Genomic DNA, 24,194 nt, shown 5'->3' with positions numbered 1-24,194 from the left:
GAAGTGAGGGGCTTCTTTTTGATCTTTTGGAAACATGCTGGATATTACCAGCATATTTCTTACAGTGCTGGTAATCTGTAACAAATGCTGGTTTATATTCTCTTGTATTCTCTTTATCTGTCACCAGATAAAAGAGAATGCATAGGATAGGTGATGAGTGCTCCATTAGAGGCTATTCCACAGGCCTCCTAGCCTCCTACTCTCTTCTGTGAAACGACTCAGTAAAAATGATGTTTGGGAGATGGAGCTCACTCCTCCACACTGTAACAATTGTCTTTGAAGAGATGGCTTTTTCCCTGTTAGTCCCCTGGAACCCTAACAACAAGAATTATATCATGGAAATTATACCAGAAATGGAAGCTTATTTATAATCTTGCAACAGCTGTGCCTAGAATTCATTCCTAGGAGACAAAAAAATTCCAGTGGTTCTCCACCTCGTGCTGTAATAGCCGTATAAAAGGGCCACTAGAGGGAGATGAGGAAATCCAGCATATTTGTGTTTCCTCAGGGAACTCAACATCTTGCAAGCCCTAATCAGTTATCCTGGAGAGGAATGTTGGGCTCCTTATTTCCCCAATGCCACTAGAAATTCGTGCTAAGGTGCTGTTTATGCACCACATACCACAGGCTGCACATTAGATTTCCACATTATTATTGTCCATGGCAACAAGAAGCTTGTCTGTATATTCATAGAATCATAGAATCATAGAAAGGTTAGGGTTGGAAGGGACCTTAAGATCAACAAGTTCCAACCCCCCTGCCATGGGCAGGGACACCTCGCTCTAAGCCATATTACCCAAGGCCTCGTCCAACCTGGCCTTGAACACTGCCAGGGATGGAGCATTCACAACCTCCCTGGGCAACCTATTCCAGTGCCTCACCACCCTAACAGGAAAGAACTTCCTCCTTATATCCAATCTAAACTTCCCCTGTTCAAGTTTTAACCCATTACCCCTTGTCCTACCACTACAGTCTCTGAACCTTAAGAGTTAACCTGAATGCAGGCACTTAAGAAATCCGTTAAGGACCAATTTCTGTCCCTCTATAGTACCTCTTCTACTTTCCTTTGCTTGTTCTTCCCTCAACCTGTTCTTATTTAATTTCTCACCCTCTGACTGAAGGTGGAGGTGGTGGCTGGCAAGATGAGAGTCTGCTTCCTCAGGCTGGAAAGTCCCTTCTGGAAGGTGGAGAAGGGGGTCAAGCTTGCCCCCAGGCTCTAGCCAAGCTCCAGTGGGCCACCTCCGGTGGCTTTGGTGGGGGAGGAGGAGCTTGTACTTCTGGTGGAGGAGGTGGAGGCTACAAAGGTAAGTCTGCTGGAGGAATAGTCATGATGGCTGATTTTGTACCACTTGCTACCTTCAGAGCACCTTCGGTTAAGGGGTAGAGCTCTTAATGCAGAGGCACACTGCTGCAGAACGTGATCCACAGATACTTAAAGCTCAGCAGCATGCCTTACTCTGTGCTATCGGTCTTTAATTAGGAAATCAAGGTTATAGAAGTGTTCCTACATGATTTAGTGTTTGGAAGGTGTGTTGAACCACCTCTTCGTTCATTTACAAGTTGCCCAGGGAAAATGTTCCATTTGTTTTTTCTGTTTAAAGGAAATATATTTTTACCTTGCTGAACTGAGAAACCTACGTTGGAGTAAGTCACTTTACTAACCTTGGTACTGGCTGGGTCAAGTGACACAGCACAAGTAATCAAGGACATTATACCTATGAGGATAACTGAAAGGTTGCAGAGTGACCCCAGGGGATAAGAGCCAGGAATGAATGCAACGCTTCAGAGGCATCACATTTTTTGCAGTACACAGCACTGATCAGCTAGCCATACTCTTCTTTCTCCAGGGGGGCATGCCTCCAATACTGATGATATCACAGCTGGTGGGCAAGATGGCATCTCTTTTGTGAACCCCATTGGAGAAATCTTCTTGCATCCCCTGGCAGGTACAATATACCTTCTATTCCTCTTTGTTCTTTTCTTCTTCCTTTTCCTTTCTTCCTCTCTATTTCCTCTTTCCTGCTCCCTCTCCTCCAGTCTTTGTTTTTTATGTATCTCATGCAGGCATGTTTCACTCTGCAAGTTGGAGCTTTAGCTGTGGTAATTTCCTTAAGCACTTCTATAATGCTCTGGGACCTCTTCCATCTCAATCTCTAAGCCAGGAGAAACACCAGTCATCAGGCTCAACTGCATGTCCACAGTCCCAGACCTTTCAAGGTCAATTCACTTCCAGACCTCTCTGTTTGTTTGAGGCACCCAATACCTTCTTCCCTCCTGGCTTCCACCAGGTTTCCCAACGTGTCAACAATCTGTTGGTCTAGTTGCACTCCTGCAGATGAGAGAAGTTGTAGGTACCTGCTGTACCTGCTAGATTTTAGTTGGGGCTTTTTCCTTACTGGAACAAGACGGGAAAAACTGAACTAAACCCCTCTGTTGTGTCTGATTCGTTGTTCAGCCATGGAGAGTCACGGTGAGGTGGAGGTTCAGATCTATCTTAACTGCAGTCACTGCCACTCGGACAACTGTAAGCGGGACCCTGACACCAACCTGCCAGTCTGCCAATGTGAGATGGGGGCTGTGCTAGCCAATGACAATGTCACCTGCACTGGTAAGATGTGAAGTTTTATCCTCAAGATGGATAAAACTTATAGATGGATATATAGAACTTATATAGATGGATAACATAGTTTAGTGAGAGGTGTCCCTGCCCATAGCAGGGTGGGTTGGAACTTGATGATCTTAAAATCCTTTCCAACTGTAACTATTCTATGATTCTATGATTCTGAGTCCAAAGGAGGGCCATGAGGATGATCAGGGACTGGAGCACCTCCCATATGAAGACAGGCTGAGAAAGTTGGGGCTGTTCAGCCTGGAGAAGAGAAGGCTGCGTGGGGACCTCATAGCAGCCTTCCAGTATCTGAAGGGGGCCTACAAGGATGCTGAAGAGTGACTCTTCATCTGGGATTGTAGTGATAGAACAAGGAGTGATGGGTTAAAACTTAAACAGGAGAAGTTCAGGTTGGATATAAGGAAGAAGTTTTTTACTGTGAGGGTGGTGAGGCACTGGAATGGGTTGCTCAAAGAAGTGGTAAATGCTCCATCCCTGGCAGTGTTCAAAGCCAGGTGGGACAGAGCCTTGGGTGACATGGTTTAGTGCGAGGTGTCCCTGCCCATGGCAGGGGGTTGGAACTGGATGATCTCAAGATCCTTTCCAACCCAAACCATTGTGTGATTCTGTGAGTCTATATGACTCAAAATTCCTGGTGTTAGATTGTTGCATGCTGAGCTGTGTCTCTGTCACCATCTTCAACATTCAGGTTTGGATTAGGTAGAAAGTAAAATATCGGTAAAGAGACATAGTGTAAATTTCCTGAATTGGCACAGTTTATCAGGTATTTAAGTGTAAATACCTCTGGTATAACAAACTGCCTACTGCTGAGTTATTTAAGCCACAAATAACTTCCTTCCACATCAGTTTCCCACTGTGTCCGTTCAGCTGATGCCTGGTATTCACTGTTATTTCCTCACTCAATCTCTTGGAACTCCAAAGCATCAAGAAAGTTTCAACTTGTGACCAGTGATGTTACCCATTTATAAAAAACCTGAAGTATGGGTAAGAAATCTATGCTTTACAAGGCAGTTTTCTGTCCTCACTATGCTTTTAAAATTATTTATGTATTTTTCAGCTTCCAGGGCTATAGGTAGATTTGCTGTTACTTTTATAAGATGGTCTGGTCATGAACTCGCTATTGCTTTCTGAAATAGGAACAACCTTCAGAGGGATGTGGCAGCAGCTCTGGTTGCTTTCTGATTAATGCATCTCTATTTTTCTTTTTCCAGTGCCTCAGAGTCCTATCCCAGAAGGTCACCTGCCACTCCCACTTCTCCTAGCTGTGGTGGCTGTGATTGTGGTGCTTGGAATGATCCTTACTTGTGGCAGCCTATCTATCAGTAAGAAATACTTACTTCTTATCACCACTTGACTTGGCTTTTGCTGGTTAAATTAGACAGAAGGACCCATCCACATGCCACTAGTTTTAATACGTGGAACCAAAGTGTTGTGTTCTCCCAAGTACATCAGAGGGACACAGGAGGAAAGAGGTGACATAAAACATCACTACCCCACAGTTAGGCACAAGCATAGTCCCAGAGGGTAAGAACTCCTCTGTCCTGGTATCTGCTACAGAGAAAAGAACTTGGAGAGCCCTTTTAGCAGGTGCTTCTTTAGTACTCACAGTCTGTGATTAAATATAGAATTCATTCTGGGAGGTAATCTGCTTTTTGAGACTTGATGCCAACAAGATGCCCCTTTCCTCAGCCAATATACAAAGAAGCCGAGGAAAACTAAGTTGCTCCCTGGTGATTAGGTCTCTGCAGAAATAAGTCTGTTTGCACATCCACTATTGAATCACAACAGAGCATGGAGAAGAACATGATACTGGCAAGCTAAAGATGCTCCTTGAGCATTTATAATTATGGAGTGGATTTCTGTTCTGTGTGGCCAGCATTATAATTTCTTTCCAGGTGTTGATCTTGTGCATTTTGATTTGCCTCCCCACCTGCAGTTTATCACCTTAAGAAGCAGCAGCTGGAAGGAGCCAGAGCACGACTGCAGAGCCCAGAATATAAACTGAGCAAAATCCGCACATCAGCCATCATGACAGATTACAACCCCAACTACTGCTTTGCAGGGAAGGCCGCCACTCTGAGTGAGCTGAAGGAGATCCCACGGAAGAACATCTCTCTGCTTCGGTAAGGCTTGCTGCTGGGTTGCTCTCTGGCAGAAGAGAGAAAAGACAGCCTGAAGCAAAGGCAGAGGTAGGGCTCACATGCTTGTTTTACTCATCATCAGGTATCCAGGACAAGAAAGCAAGGGCCAGCTGTCTGACTAACTGGAAAGCACCTAGTCCAAGCCAGCCAAAATACAATAGAACTTACTATGTTTTCTAAGATATTTTGATTCCATAAAGTCCTCAGGCAGAAGTATACATTTATGAGGCTCTTGCTCCATGTTGCCACAAACAGCATAGGGTATTTTACCTCTCTTTTTTTGATGTCTACGATTAAATTTGCCACCTGGCAATAATTCCCTTCCACATCTATAGCAGTATTTCTTTTTTAGCATTTCCTGTCACAAGGAAATACATGCTATGTTGCTCTTTGGCTCCATATAATCCAGAGGAGATTATCAAAGTTATGTGAACTTTAGAAGGAAAAACTTGATCATTCCTATGTACTGTCTTATGCCATCTCTTCAAGACATCAGCTTGCAGCTACCTCACTCTGTTGTTCTCCAGTTCCTTCTTGCCTTGCTATCGCCATACTTGGTGATAGGGCCCTGGGATTGAACAGGCTGCTTTATGTGTTCAGAACCATCAAGGAGCCAATCTCCCTGTTTTAGTGACAGTGGCAGAAAATACTGAGAAGTTACTTTCAGAAGCTTTGAGATGAAAACAAAACTCTGTTGTTGATTCAGTCTGTTACAGCAGGTTCTATTCCTGTGTTTGGGCTGGATGAAGAGAGCAGCTTGGAAACACTGGATCCCAAATATACAGACCCAGTAACGGCATATGCCCAGTAAGATCATAGTAACATCTTGTTCTTTCTCTGATTTTGTTTTTTCCTTCCAGGGCACTAGGACATGGTGCATTTGGTGAGGTTTATGAGGGAACTGTGGTAGGCATCGCAGGGGATCCCAGCCCTCTTCAAGTGGCTATCAAGGTCAGTACCCACAAATTTCTTCTACAACAATAATTGCCTATAAGAGCCATATTATCTTATTACTGATCCATCTGGAGATTCACGTGCATCACATGGATAATGACATATGCATGTATGTGATGCAGGTTTCCATACATTGCTGCATCCAGGAATCATAAACTTTGAGTTTTAAGCTATATGGCACTAGCAGCAGGTTGAAAGTAAAGCATGTCTTGTTTGTTGTATGCCTAATGGCTGTAAGTTATGGTCTAACTAGGAGAATCTAAAAAGGGCAATCTATTCTGTAAGCTCCATTCCCATTGCTCAGGAGAGATAGAATCACTACCCTGAGATGGAAAGTTGTGTGAATTAGGCACCTGGAGACTGCCTAACATGGTTAGCTAAAATAACAAATTCTCCATCAACGTAAATAAATATAGCATCCTTGAAATCAACACAGACCCATCAGTTCACCCCAGCAGAGAATCTGCCACAGGAGCTTTTCTGTCATGATGATTTACAGATCTGAGTTAGCCAAGAAAAAAAGGAATTTATGGGGAAAAATATAGCACCAGGCAGACATTCTGGGGACATTGTGGACTAGAAGAGGATTTCTTAATCTCACATAAAGAAAGAAAGCTCTGGCAAATATTAGTGTGAAGCATTTATAAGGCACTGTAGTGTTTTAAACCCAGACAGACAGCTTGTTCACTCACTCCCCCCCCTTCTTGCCCTCCCCCTGCTCTCGGAGGGATGGAGAGGAGAATCAAAAAGAATGCAGCTCCCATGGGTTGAGATAAGAACAGTTTAGTAACTAAGGTATAACACAAATCACTACTGCTGCCGCCAATAATAATAATGATAAAGGAAATAACAAGGGAAGAGAATACAACACCTCAGCACCTGCCGACCGATAACTGCCCACCCAAGCACCAACCAATACCTCCTCCAACCCCGCAGTCTCCTAGCCCTTCCAGGTAACTCTCCGTTACATCCTGGGCATGACGTGCTGTGGTATGGAATACCTTTTTGGTCAGTTTGGGTCAGATGTCCTGTCTCTGCTTCCTCCCGGCTTCCCTCCTCCCTGGCAGAGCATGAGGCTCACAAAGTCCTTGGCCAAACCAAAACATCATTGTTATCAGATCTGTTCCCAGGCTGAAAGTCAAAACACAGCACTGCACCAGCTACCAAGAAAGAGAAAAATGACTGCTACTGCTGAACCCAGGACAGGCAGCAAACAGTAAACATTTATATAATGCTTATACATTATTACTTCTGCACTTCAGTGGGTTTGAGTGCTATCTCCTGAGTTTTTCACATGACATTGCCATATTTAAAAACTTGTATTGTTTCTCAGTTACATTTCCTTTATACTGAGAGTAGTGTTTGTCTACCACATGGGAAACGTTCAGGTACTCTTTTATTAATGCACATTGTTCAATACGCTGCTGTGAATATAAATTGGGATATCAAGCTCATTTGCATGTCATTAGTAGCTAAAGATAACAAGCTGGCTTTCTGTGAAATTACTGCTGTTGCCTCAGGATTTGTCAGTTACTCAGCCCTAAAGATAAGGATGCTTATAGGCCTGCTTTTGTTCTTTTATAAGCTTGTGACTCAGAGAACCAGATCACCTTCTACAGGTTCAGCCCAAAAGGTGGCCTTCAATAATAAAAAGAAGTTCTACCATTATTCATACTATCTTTCAAACCCCTTTTTAAAACAAGCAAACAAACAAGGTGAAAGCATCATGCATTATGACATTTTGTTATTAACTTCCCGTGCCACTGAACAAATGTGAATGAAATCCCACAACAGAAACGGGCAAGCAGCTGTAACTGCCCAGCCCAGTTTCACTGTCCAGACTGGCAGAAGCACCACAGCGCAGTGGGGAACAGAAGTGGATCAGCATGTTGTTCAGTTGTGATAATCCAGTGGGGCTGTTACCAGTTTTGAAGGTCTCAGCAATGCTGACTACTTGTTAGGGCCCTGTCTGCCCACTTGTTCGCGCAGTTCCCTGTAAAGCAGCACCCTGAACATCACCAAAAGGCAGCTCTTCTCGCTGGCTGGAAACCAGTAGAGTATCCATGGGGCCCAAGCTTACATTGCTTGATGAGCTTGATGGAGCATATCAGTCCTGATCTGACTGTGCAGAAGAAGCAGCAGCTGTATACAGAGAATAAATTAAAACATACATTTGCAGCATACTCTACATATTGTTTGTGGCTGTTCCACCAATTTAATAATCATCTGCACTGTCCTGTGTGAAGCAATCACTTATTTGAGAGAGAAATGTGTAACACTGTCTTCTGTAGCCCACACTGTTTCCATGCCAGCCTCGCCCCACTGTGCAGTGAACGTCTCACCTCTGTGTGCAGTTTGGCAGGCAGGCACTACACACAGCTGCAGCCAGGCCATCCCGTGATGTTAAACCAGTGGGCGCAGCAGTAGGCACTGCTTCTACAGCTGCCTGTGCTCTCAGTTGATGTTTATCAGGGGCAGATGCTGTCCAGATCTTCTGGCAGGAGAGGAAGCGTGACACAATGGTGTGTGACACAATTATTGAAATCATGTGGCTGTGTGAGTCAAATGACATGGAAGGATGTGCTGCAATATGGACATATAGAAAAAGGAGAATAAATTAACGCCTGTCATTTTAAAGTGTATATTAGATCTCTATTTCCTCACCTAATGCTTTTTTTGATGTATACCTGAAGCTCCAGAACACTGCATATAGTTAAATGCACACAAAAATACTCCAAGTACATAACTAATTTCCTATTCCAACTACCAAATGGGTCACATGTAGTTCAAAAACTGGCTGCTGAATAGATGAGCCCCTTCTGGTAGGTTCCTGATGTCGTTCACATGTTACATGCTCACTGTTTCTTGTTTTCTGTTTCCTTTGGTGGTTACATAAATATTCTCAATTCTTTGGTGGGATGGTCCTCACTGTCTTTACCTCTCAACAGACCCTGCCAGAAGTCTGCTCTGAGCAGGATGAGATGGATTTCCTAATGGAAGCATTGATTATCAGGTATAGTTTAAGGGTTTTATACTGATGGTGGGTGGGGGAAAAAAAGAGTCATGCAGGTAATAAGAATAATTTATCTTGCTCTGGTGCAGAAAAGAAATCCACCCTTATTTTTGACCAGGTGGTATTTTAGTAGCATAGGAGCTACTAGTTTCAGCTACTTGTGAATCTCAAGCAAGGTAGCAAAGTTTTAGCCATTTCCAGGAAAGCAGGGCTTCATGCATAAATGCCAAATTCCAAATGACCCCCACTTCCTCATTCTTCCCCCAGCTTTTACTAGTGAGCATGAAGTATGGAATATCCCTTGGGGCAGTTCGGGTGAGTCCCAGCTGTGTCCCCTCCCAGCTTCTTGTGCACCCCTTGCCCATTCACTGGTGAGATGGCATGAAAAGGCTTAATGCTGTGTAAGCACTGCTCAGCAACAGAATCATGGAATGCTTTGGGTTGGAAGGGACCTGAAAGCTTACCCAGTTCCAACCCCTGTGTCGTGGTTTAACCCCAGCCAGACAGCTTGTTCACTCACTCCCCCCCCTTCTTGCGCTCCCCCTACTCCTGAAGGGACGGAGAGGAGAATCAGAAAGAATGCAACTCCCCTGGGTTGAGATAAGAACAGTTTAATAACTAAGATATAACACAAATCACTACTGCTACCACCAATAATAATAATCGTAAAGGAAATAACAAGGGAAGAGAAGACAACACCTCAGCACCAGCCAACCAATAACTCCCCCCCAGTCTGACCAAGCACCAACCAATACCTCCTCCAACCCTGCAGTCCCCTCGCCCTTCCGGGTAACTCCCAGTTACATCCTGGGCATGACGTGCTGTGGTATGGAATACCTCTTTGGCTAGCTTGGGTCAGGTGTCCTGTCTCTGCTTCCTCCCAGCTTCCCCTCCTCCCTGGCAGAGCATGAGGCCCACAAAGTCCTTGGCCAAACCAAAACATCATTGTTACCAGCTCTGCTCCAAGCCCAAAAGTCAAAACACAGCACTGCACCAGCTACCAAGAAGGAGAAAAATGACTGCTACTGATGAACCCAGGACACCCTGCCATGGCCAGGGACCCCTTCCACTAGACCAAGTTGCTCAAATCCTCATCCAGCCTGACACTGAACACTGTCAGGGTGGGGCATGCACAACTAAATACATAGCCAAAATATCAATGTTATCAACACTGTTTTGATAACAAATCCAAAGCATAGCACCATAGGAGTTACTGTGAAGAGAATGAACTCTATCCCACCCAAACCCAGTACATCATCTCAACAAAAATTTCTGCAGGGCTCTGCGGGTCATGTTCAGAGGAGTAAAAAGGCACAACATCTTTGTATAAACTTGTTCTGCATTTGAAATGTTTTCCTTTTCAAAGAAGCTCATTGCCCTTTTACTGACTATAAATCATGTCCTGAAGCTCTTGCTAAAACAAATTGTCAATGATGCAGTGGAAAGCAATAGGAAAGCTAAGGACAAGAGCCACCTGTGCAGTGACTCAGAAGTTCAGCCTCTGTAAGAGCAGCATCAAGGTGGTACAGCACAAGCTGTATGCCAGGATGGTATGTCTTTATTCTTGGATGTGAGGGCATATAGTATATTATCTCTTCAAAATTAAAGTAAGAAGTTTTGTAAGAGCAGGTTTGGCAGCTGAAGGAGAAAGTGTGACAAGTTTTTCCCATTGTGGCTTTTAGTTATTAGCTAAATTGTATGTGCAACATTTTTGCCTTTCTCATCTGTAGAGCCATTTGCCATAAGTAAGTGCTTTTTGCTGTGAAAGTCCTGGGCTTTTACCCTTCCTTTGCACAAAGATAGCTGAGCGATACACTCTGAAACTTCTGTAGGCATGAAGTAGTGAATATGGCTCTCTGTGTATAGCTTGCACAGATGGAACACAGCCCTTTTGCCAGTATGAGCACTTCTCTTAGATGTGTCTGGCTTTTAACATCTTTCTAAGCTTGACAGAACCTTTATGAGGTCTCATCTGCATGACCTCATAACAGTGAACTGAGATCTATAAAACCTCCCTGGACAGGATAACAGCCAGCCATTCTTATTGCCACCTGTACTTTAAGTATTGCAGTCTTGGAACTGAATTCCTTAACACAAATCCATAACCTTCAAACAATAGTATAGTCAAGGGTGACTTTACAGTAGTAGTATAGTTGGGTTGGCTGTAAGTGATCAGTGTTAATGCATTTTTAATTTGTGCAACAAAAAGTTCCTGTTCTCATTGGCCCAGCTCATACGTAGGTGCTGGTTTTCTGCTATTAAAGCAGGAATCTTGTGACATAGTGCCACTTCCTAAAATCTGCAAGAACTTTGGCAGCTGAACAGAAGGTAACACTGATGTATGGAGGTTTTTTTTAAGAGCAATTTCAAACAATTACAGAGTGCTTTGATTTACTTAGTACCACATGACTCTTTCTCTTCCCCAGCATCCTTTCCATTTTTAGTTCCTATATTATCCAGGTAATCACCAAGGGAAGATGCTGCTTTTTAATGACTTGAATCTTACTGAGCTTCTTGACAATCTCAGCTTTCTTTTGTAAGAGACAGAAAGCTGCTGCTGCAGTAGGTAGTAGCTGAGTCCCTCTTTGGTAGACTAGACACTGAACTGAGTCCACCAGACTATACAGCAGTATATTTAAAATAACCAATGCTCAAGTAAAATCCCCACCAGTCAGAGTTTTGTTTCACAAAGGTCAATAATATTTGCATATTTGAAGTGCTTACCTTTCTTTTCCCTCTCATGTAATCTCCATCTTCCAGTCAGTGTGACCATTAAATTCCCTCTTTACAGACAGAAGGCTCTGCTTTACTTTCAGCTTTTCACACCTTCTGTTGAAAGCTTTTCATGGGCAAAGCCAGTCATAACCCTGAGCTTGGGGCTGTTGTAATCAGGGCAGCATTTTGATATGGCTGAAGTAGGAATTTGGTAACTCACACTGCACCAGGATATACTTCGACCCAGTTTGTCTGATCTCAAGGCACAGTGAGTGTGATGGACGTTGGCCGTGTGCTAATGCTGTCTTTCTCTTCCATGTTCCTGTGATCTTGGCTTTCAGTAAGTTCAATCACCAGAATATTGTGCAGTGCATCGGTGTTAGCCTGCAGACGCTGCCTCGCTTCATTCTGCTTGAGCTCATGGCTGGAGGAGATATGAAGAGCTTCCTTCGGCAGAATCGACCCAGAGTGGTGAGATAACTTCTCTGCTTAACTTGTGGTTCATTTTAGTATGATTGTTTCTCTTGTTTTTATAAATAGAACACTGAAGCCAAGCAGGGCTGTTCATGTGTCCCAGCTCTTACAAACTTGTAGATATATACCTCTGATTACTCGACATAAGCAGATGCCAATGAGAGAAAATGAAAGCAGTGCCAGAAATCCAGTCTGTTAGCGACTGAGAAGGAAAGACTAAAAGCCTGTCCTGTCATTCCAGAGTTCTCTATCAGCTGGACTACAAATTAAGGGGCTTTCTTTCCTCAATGTCTGCCTCATTTTCTGTGTACTCTGATGTGTGTGAGGGGCTGAAGTTATAACACTGATATGCAGTAATGGGAATTTGTAGCACTAGGTCCTCGGCAGGTGTGCGTCAGTACCATATGGAGATGCACAAATTTATACCAGTTGAAGAGCTGAGCCTGCATGTAGCACTGTGACAGGGATCTAAATCGATGAAATGAAATTACCAAGGCAAATATTTTTGCTTAAAAACTTCCCACCTTTATAAAAAGCTGTCATGAAGGGTTTTACAAATGATCTCTGATTTCTAATGCTGTATTAATGCCAACCAAGTACAGTGAATATTTGAAATGTATTAGTTTCGATGTTCTTCTAATGAACAGCTGATTCCAGATATTTGTTCTTGTTTAACAGTGGCATCTTGGGCACCCCTGTTAAATAAGTACGTTTCTGTTTGAGTGGAGCCTTCAAAAAAACAGAAGAGTTAAGCCTGATTCTATGTTATTTCTTACTGTACTGAGGTGCCCATGCTGGATGCCTACAGGGGCAGGCGGAGGCTGACTAGTGCCTCATGTACTCCTACACCACATGATGCAGTAACACAGCTTCTCCTCCACATGCCCCTCCACCCCAAATAGTTAAGATGATTTAGCTTCATGTGTTGGTATTAACATGTTGTTGAAACACTGAGCTTAGTTTCTTCCTCATAAAGGAGTAAATATACTAATTAAATGTACTTACAGTGGTATAACAGCACCCAGATGGAGCAGTTCGTATATCTTTATTTTTGGCATTTATACTGAAAGTGGCACAATTTTTGTAAGTATATAAAGTCTGTGGGCAGCAGAGAATAATAAATGCTCTTATTTGAATATTACTCATAGTTGTAATGTAAAGAACAGTTATTTTTTAAATATCATGAAAACAAACTGCTGCTATGTTAGCTGGTATGGTAGCAGATAGCAAATACAACAGTTGAAGCCCTCTTAGTACTCAACAAATGTCCCTGTACACCTTTTCTGAAAGGAGAACTAACCCCATCACTAATGTATTTCACAACACGTTTCCCTGGATGCAGAGAAAATGCATGTCCATCACAGTCTTCTGACAGAGGGATTCCAGAACATAGATAAGGTTCAGCTCTGTGGTTCTATTTCTCCTCCCTGCTCTTTATTTCCTCTCCAGAAATGCCTGCTGTATAGCTATAATAATTCTCCATGGCAGATATCCAAGATCTTTGTGCAATAACTTTCCTAGCCAATAAAAACAGAGCTGTAGTGTATGTTATGTGGTTTGAGCATGAGAAATTACAGTGATATCAGCATCCAGAAACAAAAGCAGCCTTAAAACGAACAATTTATTTGATATCACTCAGGCTTATGATCAGCAGTGTAGTAATTTCTCCCCACCCTTCCTAAAAGCAATACCAAAGTTCCAGGAGAAACACCGAGGAAATTTCCCCATGGGGAAATAAATGACAGGATGAAAATAAGCAGGGCTCCTGCAGAGAAACTTCTTTATCGTTCTTAGGGAAGTGCAGATGGTGAAGGGCTAGTACCAGTCCCTGAGTCTGTGGTAAATCATCCCTTTTTCCCATACTGCTCCTGAGGGTAATCTCCATCTTTCCACATGAACAGATAAGTTGATGAATGCTGACTGCAGGTGCAGAGATGTGCAGTCGCGCATCGTTGCTCTCTCTCTGAGTTCATGTGCCACTTTCTCTTGATAATTTATTAATCCACTCTTTAAAAGTGTGTGTGTGTGAAGTTTCTCTCCCACCTCACCTTTTAAACCTGCTTGTCTTTTGATTTCACAAAGTCCAGCACCAGCAGGGACTAGTCCTCTCACATCCCCTTTTCTAGGCTATTTAGGTCAGGCCATAGATCTCTCACCAGCTTGCACTCATGCATTGTGAGCAGGAGAAGTGAAATCTTCTGAAAGCATTTTGGCTTAAATAAGAATTTACTCATTTTCTAACCCTTTACTTTGGTCTGCTTTTATTCTTCTTTGCTGTTGAATCATTTAACACTTCCACCACCCTGTATGTGTCTCTCCCTTTCCCTTCTTCTGCCCCTCTCTGATTACCCCCTGCCTGAACTATATCCTACTTCATTATTCCCATTTTCTGTGTGTCCCTTTCCAGAATCAACCATCCACGCTGACAATGCAGGACCTGCTGAACATCGCTAGGGATATTGCCTGTGGCTGTAAATATTTGGAAGAGAATCATTTCATCCACAGGTGAGGAGAAACAGTCCTTCTGATGTATCCCAAAGTGTGTGAAGCTCACATCGTTTCCATCTACAGTGGATTAGACAGCATTAATCTCCAGGGGGAAGACAGAGATTCCTCTACCAGTGCAGGCTTGTGCTTAGATGTCTGGGCTGGTCTCAGTGGGTTTTGGTAGGAGTTAGGCTCTGCGCAGCTCTCTGTGCTGCTAGGGAGAAAGGAATATTCTGTTCGCAGTTACTGTTTTCAAGCGTTAATTTTCAGCTGCCTACAATAGCCACATTTGAGATTAGCCCTGTAGTCCACTAGATGGTAGTGTCAGTCTGTGTTAGCTTCTAAGAGAATAAGGTACCATTTCTCTCTTCTAGTGTCAGTCTGTGTTAGCTTCTAAGAGAATAAGGTACCATTTCTCTCTTCTATCTCCCTATCTTGACTTAATGTTTTCCCTATCCCATCAGCACAGGACATGCCATCATATTTGATCCCATCAGCACAGGACATGCCATCATATTTGAGCCATTGACTCAAGAAGGGTAGAACAGGAATACTAGAACAGGGATAATAGGAGGTTAAAAAACAACTCTAAGGCTTCCTTCCCAGCTCAGCAGCTGATCTGCTAAGTGGTCTTTGGGAGCCCGTATTTGTTCACAACTGTTTTTCCTCTTTTGTAGAGAAAAAAAAAAGTTGATATGGCAGGCTTTAATAAAAATAAACTATTATAAAAGAGGTAAAGTTTATTATAGGTAGCCTTTTAAAATTCCCAGTTGGATATCAGATTCCTTTGCTTCTGATTATGTGTTGTTTCAGCTCATAATGTTCCCAGGCATAGCGTGCAGCTGAATTCCTTCCTGAATGCCACACTGAGATCACCTTTTGTGCTAAAAGGAGAGACCTGCAGACAAGAGGGTCACAGGCTCTAACTAAAGCAACATGCAGCCTGAAGTTATGCAAGTAGACAACTGATTCACCCCACACACACAAGCACGTGTATGTACACATGACATTGCACACAGCAAATAGGCAGAGCTGGGCAAGGGCAGGTAGAGACTAGAGAAGGTGAGTGAAACACGTGGTAATCAGCAGCTGGGGCAAAAAGCCATGAGGCTGAGATATGGGATATGTTATGGCTTTGTGATTACAGCCTCTGAGACAGTTTTCAGTCTCCTTTATATTGGAACAATAATTAAGTTCCTTTGGAAAAAAGTACTAGAATTTTCTGTCATTAAAAAAGAGCAGTAAGAGTGAAACAATGTTGTGGCTCTTGCATCTCTTAGTAAGTAAATGAGAGGACCAGCATCTCATAGTAAGTACATGAGAGGACCAGTATTCTAACTGGAATCTTCAGAGTCAATCGCTATAGCGATTAAGAGAATCCTTACTGTAATAGTAATATCCTTCATCAACCTCCACCCACCCTGATCTACTGAATTTATGATAAGGGACAGATTTTTCTTGTGCTGCAAGAAGTCCAACAGAAACTCAACAGAAATTCTCTCTGCAAGTGTTTTATAAAACCAGTTTTCATCTCTCCTGTCAGGTAGATGTTCCCTGCTGTTTGTATGTCACGGAGCACAGCAGTCATCACATAGAACTTCCAACATTTATGTCAACAAATGGACAGACAACCTCTTATTACTCAAGACCAATCTCCATTTTTGGAGAGAAGTGGAAGAAACTAGTGCTTGACTCTCTTAACAGCAGCATATGGCTTTTAAAAAGCTCTCAGGGTCAGTTTTTGCATTGTTAGGTCTGTAATATAAGCAACCTGTGAAATAACTTCTTTTGTTTTAGCCAATAACTCAGGAAATCAATATAGAAGGAATTTCATTCAGGTTCTGTATTAGTATTTGTTAGTGATGTCAGTATTACTTAGAGTGGGTTGGGAAGGGTAGAAAGGTATAATTACAGATAACAGGTATCCTGGGGTAGAAATGTAGTGTAGTGGGTTGTGGCAATGTCACTAAGGGCAGGTCTTGTTACCTAGGAGTCACAGCTGATGGAAGAGAAAGCAGAGCTTGACTTCCAGATCTTGAGGGATTTTTCAAGGCTGGCAGTGGGAAGAAACATATGAGTTGTTCAAGGAGCTGATTTTTCTTGGCAGTCAGCAGGACCCCCACAATGCTATGATTTTTAATGAGTTTCTTTTAGGAATTAGTATTTAAAATGAACACAAATCCCGCAGTCTTGGCCATGGACTCATCACTGCCATGTGTCGCAAGCTAAACTTGCACTCAGCAAACTGCTGCTCCAATATGTAGCTTTACTTGGTTCCACAGGAGATATCCAGAAGCAACCATTTGCTGAACCTGGTTCTATATTGACTTTTCAAGCAGTTTACTAAGACTCCCCAATAGCATCACATCTGTAACTGATGGAGACACTGCTAAGTTGCCACTCTAGATGGAAAAAAAAAGACATCTGTCATAATGTGGTTGAAGCAAAAGGGGTTGGATCTGTCTCTGGTCTGACACTTTCTGCCTTAGTGAAAAGAGATGGGAGTGGGGAATGCTTGGAAAACACTGGGTAGAAAATGTGATGTAAATGTGGTTTAAGAATTGTGGTTAATAAAAATTATAATGTAGCTGGCATTATTTCTTATTTTTAATAAGGCTCTTCTCATTTGTGTGATGATGACTCAACTAAGACTTAAAGGACTGGGTCTAATATTCTTTCTTTATTCCTTTAGCTACTTTTAGAATTATAATTTATTTTATTTTGATAAAAGAGATATAGCTGCAAGGAATTGCCTTTTGACCTGCACTGGAGCAGGACGAATAGCCAAGATTGGTGACTTTGGGATGGCCAGAGATATTTACAGGTAGGTGAAAAGCCATTTCAGTCCTGTGAATAACTCTGTAACCTGTAGTATAATCTTGACCAGTTTGAACTGTCTCATGATATCTGAAGCAGTGGAACCATCCATTGTATGCCTGAATTTGATTACCAATTAACTAGCTGGAGGTTAACAGACTGTAAATGAACACATCTGTGCCTACTAGCCAATACACTTCAACTGTGTTTATTCCAGACTGGGCCCCAAGGAACACTACAAACACTTGGACACTAGGCCAAGCATAGGCACATTTATTAGCTGGTTGATCACATATAATCTTAAATAAATAATAACCCCCCCAACCATAATTCTCAGTTTATGATGTCCAGAAGACTTGCTGCATCAGCACCTTGGGCAAGGCAGTATAACATTTGATGTCTTCAGTTTCCATCCCAGTTGCAAAGAGATTATAAAATACTGCTTCAAGGCACCATTTGTGTTGATGGCTTTTCCTTTTCTCACTTGGCTCCCATTGCTGCATGCAATCCCCAGCTGCTGTTGCTGTGGAGATAAGATCTTTTCTGTATCTGAGCCCTTTCTGATTGTGACATTCTCCATGTGTTTTACCTTTCCCAGAGCAAGTTACTACCGTAAAGGAGGAAGAGCCATGCTTCCTGTCAAGTGGATGCCACCAGAAGCTTTCCTGGAGGGAATTTTCACCTCCAAGACTGATACCTGGTAGCAAATGTATTTTGATCACTTCTGCTACTCAGTGTTAAGGGTCAAGAAATTGCTCAAGAAAAAAAAAAAAAAAATCTGCTTATCAGAAACCTTAAAAAGTGTCAGAAATTCCCAGAAAATTATTGCAGGGCTTCCCTCTACATTCACTAGAAGCACAGCTAAAGAATTCTGAATGAGAAAAGATCTAATGTAAATGGCGGTAATAAAGATTCTCTATACATAAATGCAGAGTATCACATAAAGGTAGTCAAGAAGTGAAAAGAGAAAGCAGTTTAGATCCCCAAGAAGTCTCAGTTAAAAATCCAGACAAATACCATCAGATACTTCCCTCAGCCCACAGTAACAGTTACTCAGTTCCTCTTGGTGACAAGGCCTGCTTATGTCTTGTAAATGACTCTGTCAGTTGCAGAATAAGGATTACTTTTGTATAATTTCTTTCTGTTGCATATAAAATGAGAGCAGATTTAACCAGAAGTCCTTGCTGGTTGCTGAGGAAACAATATTTATATATTGATTCCTCATGTAACTTCATCTTCTCTAAGATAAGCACCCCCTCAACACTAGCACATTCATGCACAGGTGCTGCGGAATGGAAGCTTTCCAATTGCTTAAGAACGCCTCTCTCCCTGTACAGTAGATTCCTCAATGTACTGTACTGAGCCATTCCCTTAAATGCCACACTGACCCAGTTTCCTGGAGTTGTTAGTGATGCCGGAAGGGATTGCTTATCAGCCCCTAACTGTGAGCAGCCAGTGCTAAATATTTTGGAGGGAAGTGCTACTGTTCCTGTAAAAGACTATTCTGAGTAACACACATGTACTGGAAAATTCTTCCACCTTTGCAACAAACAGTGGCTCTTACAACCCTCTTGACTCCCTTGGCTCTAAGAACTCACATGGTATTTTCAGTGGCACTGCTAAGTGACCCGTGGATGTAAAACAGAGCATCCACTTCATGACAAAAAAATGCTGCTGCCTTTCAGTTTCACTGGATACCCCTTACTCTATTTTACTCTTAAGCACCCTGTTGCCAAACATGATCCAAGTATATCGAGTCTTCCCAAGTAAGGCAGGAATCCCCATGCCAGAGCTAACAGTTATTTTCAGTTAGACCATACATAGCAAAGGGTTCTCTGGCATTTCCTGGTCTAGAAATAAGGAATGCAGCAGAAAGAACAAGTTCAGAGTTATTTAAGTATTTTGAAGCCTCTGCAAAACTGGTTTTGGAGCTTGAGCAAAGGTTTTGTTTGGTTTCCATATTAAAGTTGACTCATAATCATGCTAATTGCACATTACTGTGGTTGGCCTTCAGCTTCTAAAGGTTGTTGCTGTGGTGTTACTTACACTTTGTGCCAGGTTTATGGAGCACAAATGATGCCTAATTGGTATTGCTGGCTGGTTTCTGACACAGGTCCTTTGGTGTGCTGCTTTGGGAGATTTTCTCTCTAGGCTACATGCCCTACCCTTGCAAAACCAACCAGGAAGTGCTGGAATTTGTCACCAGTGGAGGAAGAATGGATCCACCGAAAAACTGTCCAGGACCAGTGTAAGTATTTCCTTACTTCCGGAAGACAAGGGATAGTGGGTATCAAACAGGTTCAACAAAGGCAACCAGACAACTTTAGTCAGGGAACTGCAGTTCCTGTGGACCCATGATCACTTCATTCAGAAACACCTTTTACGTGATTACCTTTCTTGATCAATGGATGTATTTTTTATTAACCTTACTTCAAGGTACCGGATCATGACCCAGTGCTGGCAGCACAGCCCAGAGTATCGGCCAAACTTCTCCACCATCCTGGAAAGAATCAAGTATTGCACACAGGTACTGGTCTTTGGTATCCAGATGGATGATAATCCATGGAATGCCAGCTATCCAAAGGCACTAGCTTTAGTGCCCCAAACAAGTGAAGAGTCCTGGCAGACTGGTTTAGTTACTTTCCCAGTTGGTGCTGTTGGCTCAACTGCTCTTTTCATTTGGGTTTTCTGGTATCCATCTTCACTCTTCAGCCCAACCAAAATGAGATTATGCTGTTCCTGTGGAAGTGGGTGCTTTCAGCTCTCAGCTTCTTCAGTAGCAAAATGTCCTTCATTTTGTGATAGAAATGTATTTAGAATCTCTTTCAAGGTCCATATTCTGACCTTCCTTACCTAATGTTGCTCTAAAGCCACAGCAGAATTGGTATGGAGTCGGCGGAGTAATGAGATGGCACAGTGAGTTCACCATCTGGTAGCATTTTACAGCTACAAGTCTGGATCTAACCTCCCAAGGGAGAAATGATAATGCTAGTGACCCCCAGCTTAGCTGCTGGTTTCAATAAAGCACAGCTGAAAGGAAGCACATACATGAGAGAGCATTTTTGCAAGTCCTAACAGTGCGATATCCAGGATGGCAGATAGCACCTTGCATGATGGGCACAAATATTGCCTAAACCAGCTGTCATCCTTTTTCACTGTCGTAGCTGTACCCCTTAAAGTGCAGGTGTGTCCATCACCCTGGAGGTGCTCAGGGTGTAACAGGTTCTTTCCTCTCTTTTTCAGGACCCTGATGTGATCAACACTGAGCTACCCATGGAGTGTGGCCCCGCACCAGAGGATGAAGGGAGTACCGTCATGCGCCCAAACATTTCCAGTGGGATGGTGCCCCTCTTGGTAAGCCCTTCTCTCACACCACAGACAACGCCTAAAGCACTGGACTCCCACCAGGCTGGGCACAAACTTGTACAATGTCCACAAGAGCTGCTGGTGGAGAACCTGAGCAACCGGACTGCTCGAGGGCCCAGTCTGCCATGCCTCACTGATTTCAACAGCGGGCCCTGGTTCCAGCAGACCTCAAGCCAGAAGCTGGACCTGAGCAATCCACCAAGCCACAGACTTAAAAACAAAACAAAAAACCTCTGGAACCCAACCTATGGATCGTGGGTGCTAGAGAACATCTGTCACTTCAGCCCCAGCTCCAAGCCCAAAGCAAATCCGGAGCGGGAAGATTCAGGCTTTGATGGGAACTGCAGTTCTTCTCCTAGCTCCCGGGCATCTCCAGCATCTCCAAGTCGAAGCAACTGCCCTCAGCTGGATGTCAGTGGGATAGAACTGGTGAAACTCCAGACTTTCCCCTGTGGCAATGTGAATTATGCTTATGATGACCTGTGCTGTGGCACTGAGCACCAACCATCGGGTTTGGCAGGGGTCAGAGGAACTGTGCTAAGGAGCTCCAGCCTGCACAGAGATGAAAAGCCTTTTTATAAGACAGAGAAAACATCGAGGGAGAGGGACTCTGGTCTGTCTTTGTCAGATGACCTGAGTGTTACTCCAGTATAATAGAAACAGTTCTTCCGAAGATCAGGGAATGTGTGTGTCTGGAAGGACACTTCACTCACTTCCTCCATTTAAGTTCCCTTGGACGGGTGATGTTTCAACATCAGCAATGTTCTGCTTTCTCCTTCAACCTGCCAGATCCCCAGGTCGTTAAAGAGTTGCATTCCGATCTCTGTCCATCAAACACGTTCTGTGAACCAGCTTAGAGGTGGAGATGAATGGCATTGCTGCTCTCATTCAGAAGACAATAGTGAAAGGACTTTTTCTCAATCTGCTCAGGTGAAAAGAATTGGACCTACCATCCAACTGCAGCATTTGGATGGAACTAAATAATGACTGACACAGGTTGTGCTTCTTTCTGACTGAAGAAACCAAAAACACATGCTGTGCAACTTGCGAAGGCTGCTGTATTCCCACGAGCTTCTTACAGTCCGTGTGACTTACTAATGATGCTCATGCACTGTAAGGGAAGTAAATAAATAGCAGCTACATTTGCATCTGTGTTACTAGCAGACCCTCTGGAAAAACATGAAAATGAAGCTACTGTTCAAATTGGAAGTAGCAGGAAGGATGCAACAAAACCTCCAGGCTCCTCTGGGCATGTGCTTCGAGAACGAGCAATGAAGAGGAAAGCAAATTTACTATTCACAAAGAAAATAGTTGGTGGAGCTCCTGGTATCCCTTTGGATAGTGAAGGAAATGTGCTGCTTGTCCCATGGTGTCACTTTCCTCACAGCTCCTGGCGTGGAAGGGGCAGGTGGTTTTTCTAGAACGGCTTTGCTGTGTGGCATAAGGAGAAATGGACTTCATGTCTTGATCTTGTAATGGACTTCATTTGGGTTGAACTTCATTCGTGTATGTACGTTGGTATTCAGCAGTAGTTTCCTGTGCTGTGTTGTAAGCATCAAGCTGAGGTTCTTGAGTAACTGACTAGCTCTTGGTGCACTGGGGTTGTTCTTGGTTTTAATGCCTACTCCTCTGGGGGTAGAAACAGTAATGCAAAGGAAGGGCAGTGCGAGGGGGAAGCTAACAAACACAGGCACAACCTTACAATGCTCTTTACACGGAAAGGTAACATAGCTCCACCATTCAAGAAAGCTGAAATCACGACTTGTCTTCACACACCTGAGCAGGTCGCCATTTCTTCTCACATTGCAAGCGTAAGACTTGCTGGTAAAGGCAGTTGCTTTGAGGACAGTTCATTTCTAACACTTTCTTCTGTAGCTTAGGGCCTAAACTGGTGTGTACCAGTTAAAGCCTGCAACATACGGAGACTGAAAAAGTAAATGATTTGAATTAAGCCTGAACAGTCTCAGAAGGGTTTTGTACTTGCCCCACTCCTGAATGTCGCACTGCCAACCTACAGTGGCAAAGTACATGCTGCCTGCAAGTGTAATCAAGCTGTGTGGCAAGATGCCACTTGTAGGCTCACTCTGGTTCCTTTCTGAGGGAAGAGGTGATCTGGTACAAGCTTCACACTTAGCAATCAATCAGCTGCACATACAGTCTGAAGATGTGAGCTGGCAGGAGAGGGTTTGCTTTGACCACAGACTTCCTGTCCTCTGCATCATTCAAGGATGGACACTACTGAGATGTGGTACAGAAAAAGCACAGAGAGAAGAGCCCGAATCCATTGGGAGTGAAATGTGTCTTCAGTGCAGGTTTATGTTGTTCTGACTTTGCGTCTATCTGTTCCAAGCTTCCTATAGTTCCAGGCCTTTGGCTTTAGAACTGATAGTTTTACATACCATCACTTATAGACCTGCACATCTGTTACAATCCTGCTTTCAATTCCCCTTAGCCATCAGAATGGAAGACAAGACAGGAATGAAATACTGACTTGCTCAGAAGCCATGGGATGTTAACTATAGCACCTTCTCTTCCTGCAGCCTTTCTGTGAAGTAGCAGGCACAAGACATCTGTTTTCACATGGAAATGACTATATAATACCTTGAGTCCAATGAGAAGCAGGTAGGAGCCCTACTGTCCACATGGTTACCCAGCTTGAGCTGCCACCATTTTCCCCATACACAGCACTTGCCTCAACATGATTTAGGAAGGTCAGTAGTGATAAAACTAAGCCACTAAAACATGGGGTGAAAGGAGAGCACAGTGTTACTGCCAATGCTGTGTGCAGTATAGGCTGCAGCTGTGCCTTCATTTTATAATGAAAATGCAAGTTCTTCAGCCCAGCACTTTGGGTAAATATCTGTTTTTACTGAGTAGTTGCATCAAGGTACTTACTTATTTACAGGAAGAACATAGACAAAACTGCACTGAGCCAGAAGAGAAGTCCATCCCACCCAATATCTTAACCCTAAGTGTCCAGCAGTGGGGTGTTGAAAGACAACCATAGGAGTAGAATGAGCATACATTGTTTATATAGTGATGCTTTGCTGGTTGACAACAGCATGTGGCTCAGGCATGTACTGAGCAAGAGTATCTTGTAGCAAGACAGAACATAGAGCTGCATGTACCAAATGGGCACTGAAAAAAGGTGGGAATTTTGGAAGGATCTGCATTAGCAACCTAAATTTTATACAACTGTCACAAACAAAACTGAAGGTAAATAATCTTCTGTCAGTGCAGTTGCCACCAATCTTTGACCTTTTTCTGTGTGTATCTGATCCCTTGGCTGCTTTTTAGAAACCCTCACAGATAATGAAATTTTAATCAATATCCTGGAGGAAATAATACCAGTATTGCTCCTGTTGGGATGCTGAATGCTCCAATGCTGCCCAAACCGTATTACCTAAAATAACAATCACAGTGGCATATTCTACAGCCCTCAGTTCTGAGACTGAGACTTGCTGTTCATGCAGCCACAATTTCACAGTGCTCAATTGCTACTATTTCAAAATATGACTTGAAGCTGTGTTCTAAGAAGACACTTTCAGTGCATAATCAATGAGTTGAACCGATAGTGTCAAAATCAGATTATTTTTGG

General features: G+C 43.2%; 1 protein-coding gene across 1 annotated transcript in view; it reads left to right on the top strand.

Moving 5' to 3' along the window:
- LTK (leukocyte receptor tyrosine kinase) overlaps positions 1 to 21,816 on the top strand; it is a 97,872-nt gene extending 76,056 nt beyond the window's left edge. The window contains exons 16-29 of the mRNA XM_061343773.1: positions 1,122 to 1,304; positions 1,848 to 1,946; positions 2,456 to 2,608; positions 3,841 to 3,951; positions 4,566 to 4,752; positions 5,631 to 5,721; positions 8,673 to 8,737; positions 11,794 to 11,923; positions 14,334 to 14,431; positions 17,145 to 17,237; positions 17,829 to 17,930; positions 19,344 to 19,478; positions 19,667 to 19,757; positions 20,474 to 21,816. Of these exons, the coding sequence (XP_061199757.1) occupies positions 1,122 to 1,304; positions 1,848 to 1,946; positions 2,456 to 2,608; positions 3,841 to 3,951; positions 4,566 to 4,752; positions 5,631 to 5,721; positions 8,673 to 8,737; positions 11,794 to 11,923; positions 14,334 to 14,431; positions 17,145 to 17,237; positions 17,829 to 17,930; positions 19,344 to 19,478; positions 19,667 to 19,757; positions 20,474 to 21,250 (2,315 nt within the window). The 3' untranslated portion in view covers positions 21,251 to 21,816. The remainder of the gene's footprint in view (positions 1 to 1,121; positions 1,305 to 1,847; positions 1,947 to 2,455; positions 2,609 to 3,840; positions 3,952 to 4,565; positions 4,753 to 5,630; positions 5,722 to 8,672; positions 8,738 to 11,793; positions 11,924 to 14,333; positions 14,432 to 17,144; positions 17,238 to 17,828; positions 17,931 to 19,343; positions 19,479 to 19,666; positions 19,758 to 20,473) is intronic.
- The last annotated feature ends 2,378 nt before the right edge of the window (positions 21,817 to 24,194 follow it).

The sequence above is a fragment of the Neopsephotus bourkii genome, unplaced genomic scaffold (assembly GCF_033783945.1).
Source record: "Neopsephotus bourkii isolate Nb327-2 ecotype Australia unplaced genomic scaffold, CSIRO-AGI_Nbou_v1 NB_1825, whole genome shotgun sequence".
Classification (NCBI taxonomy): Eukaryota; Metazoa; Chordata; class Aves; order Psittaciformes; family Psittacidae; genus Neopsephotus; species Neopsephotus bourkii.
Note: the sequence above shows the minus strand (reverse complement) of the source record. Positions and strands in the feature narration are given on the sequence as shown.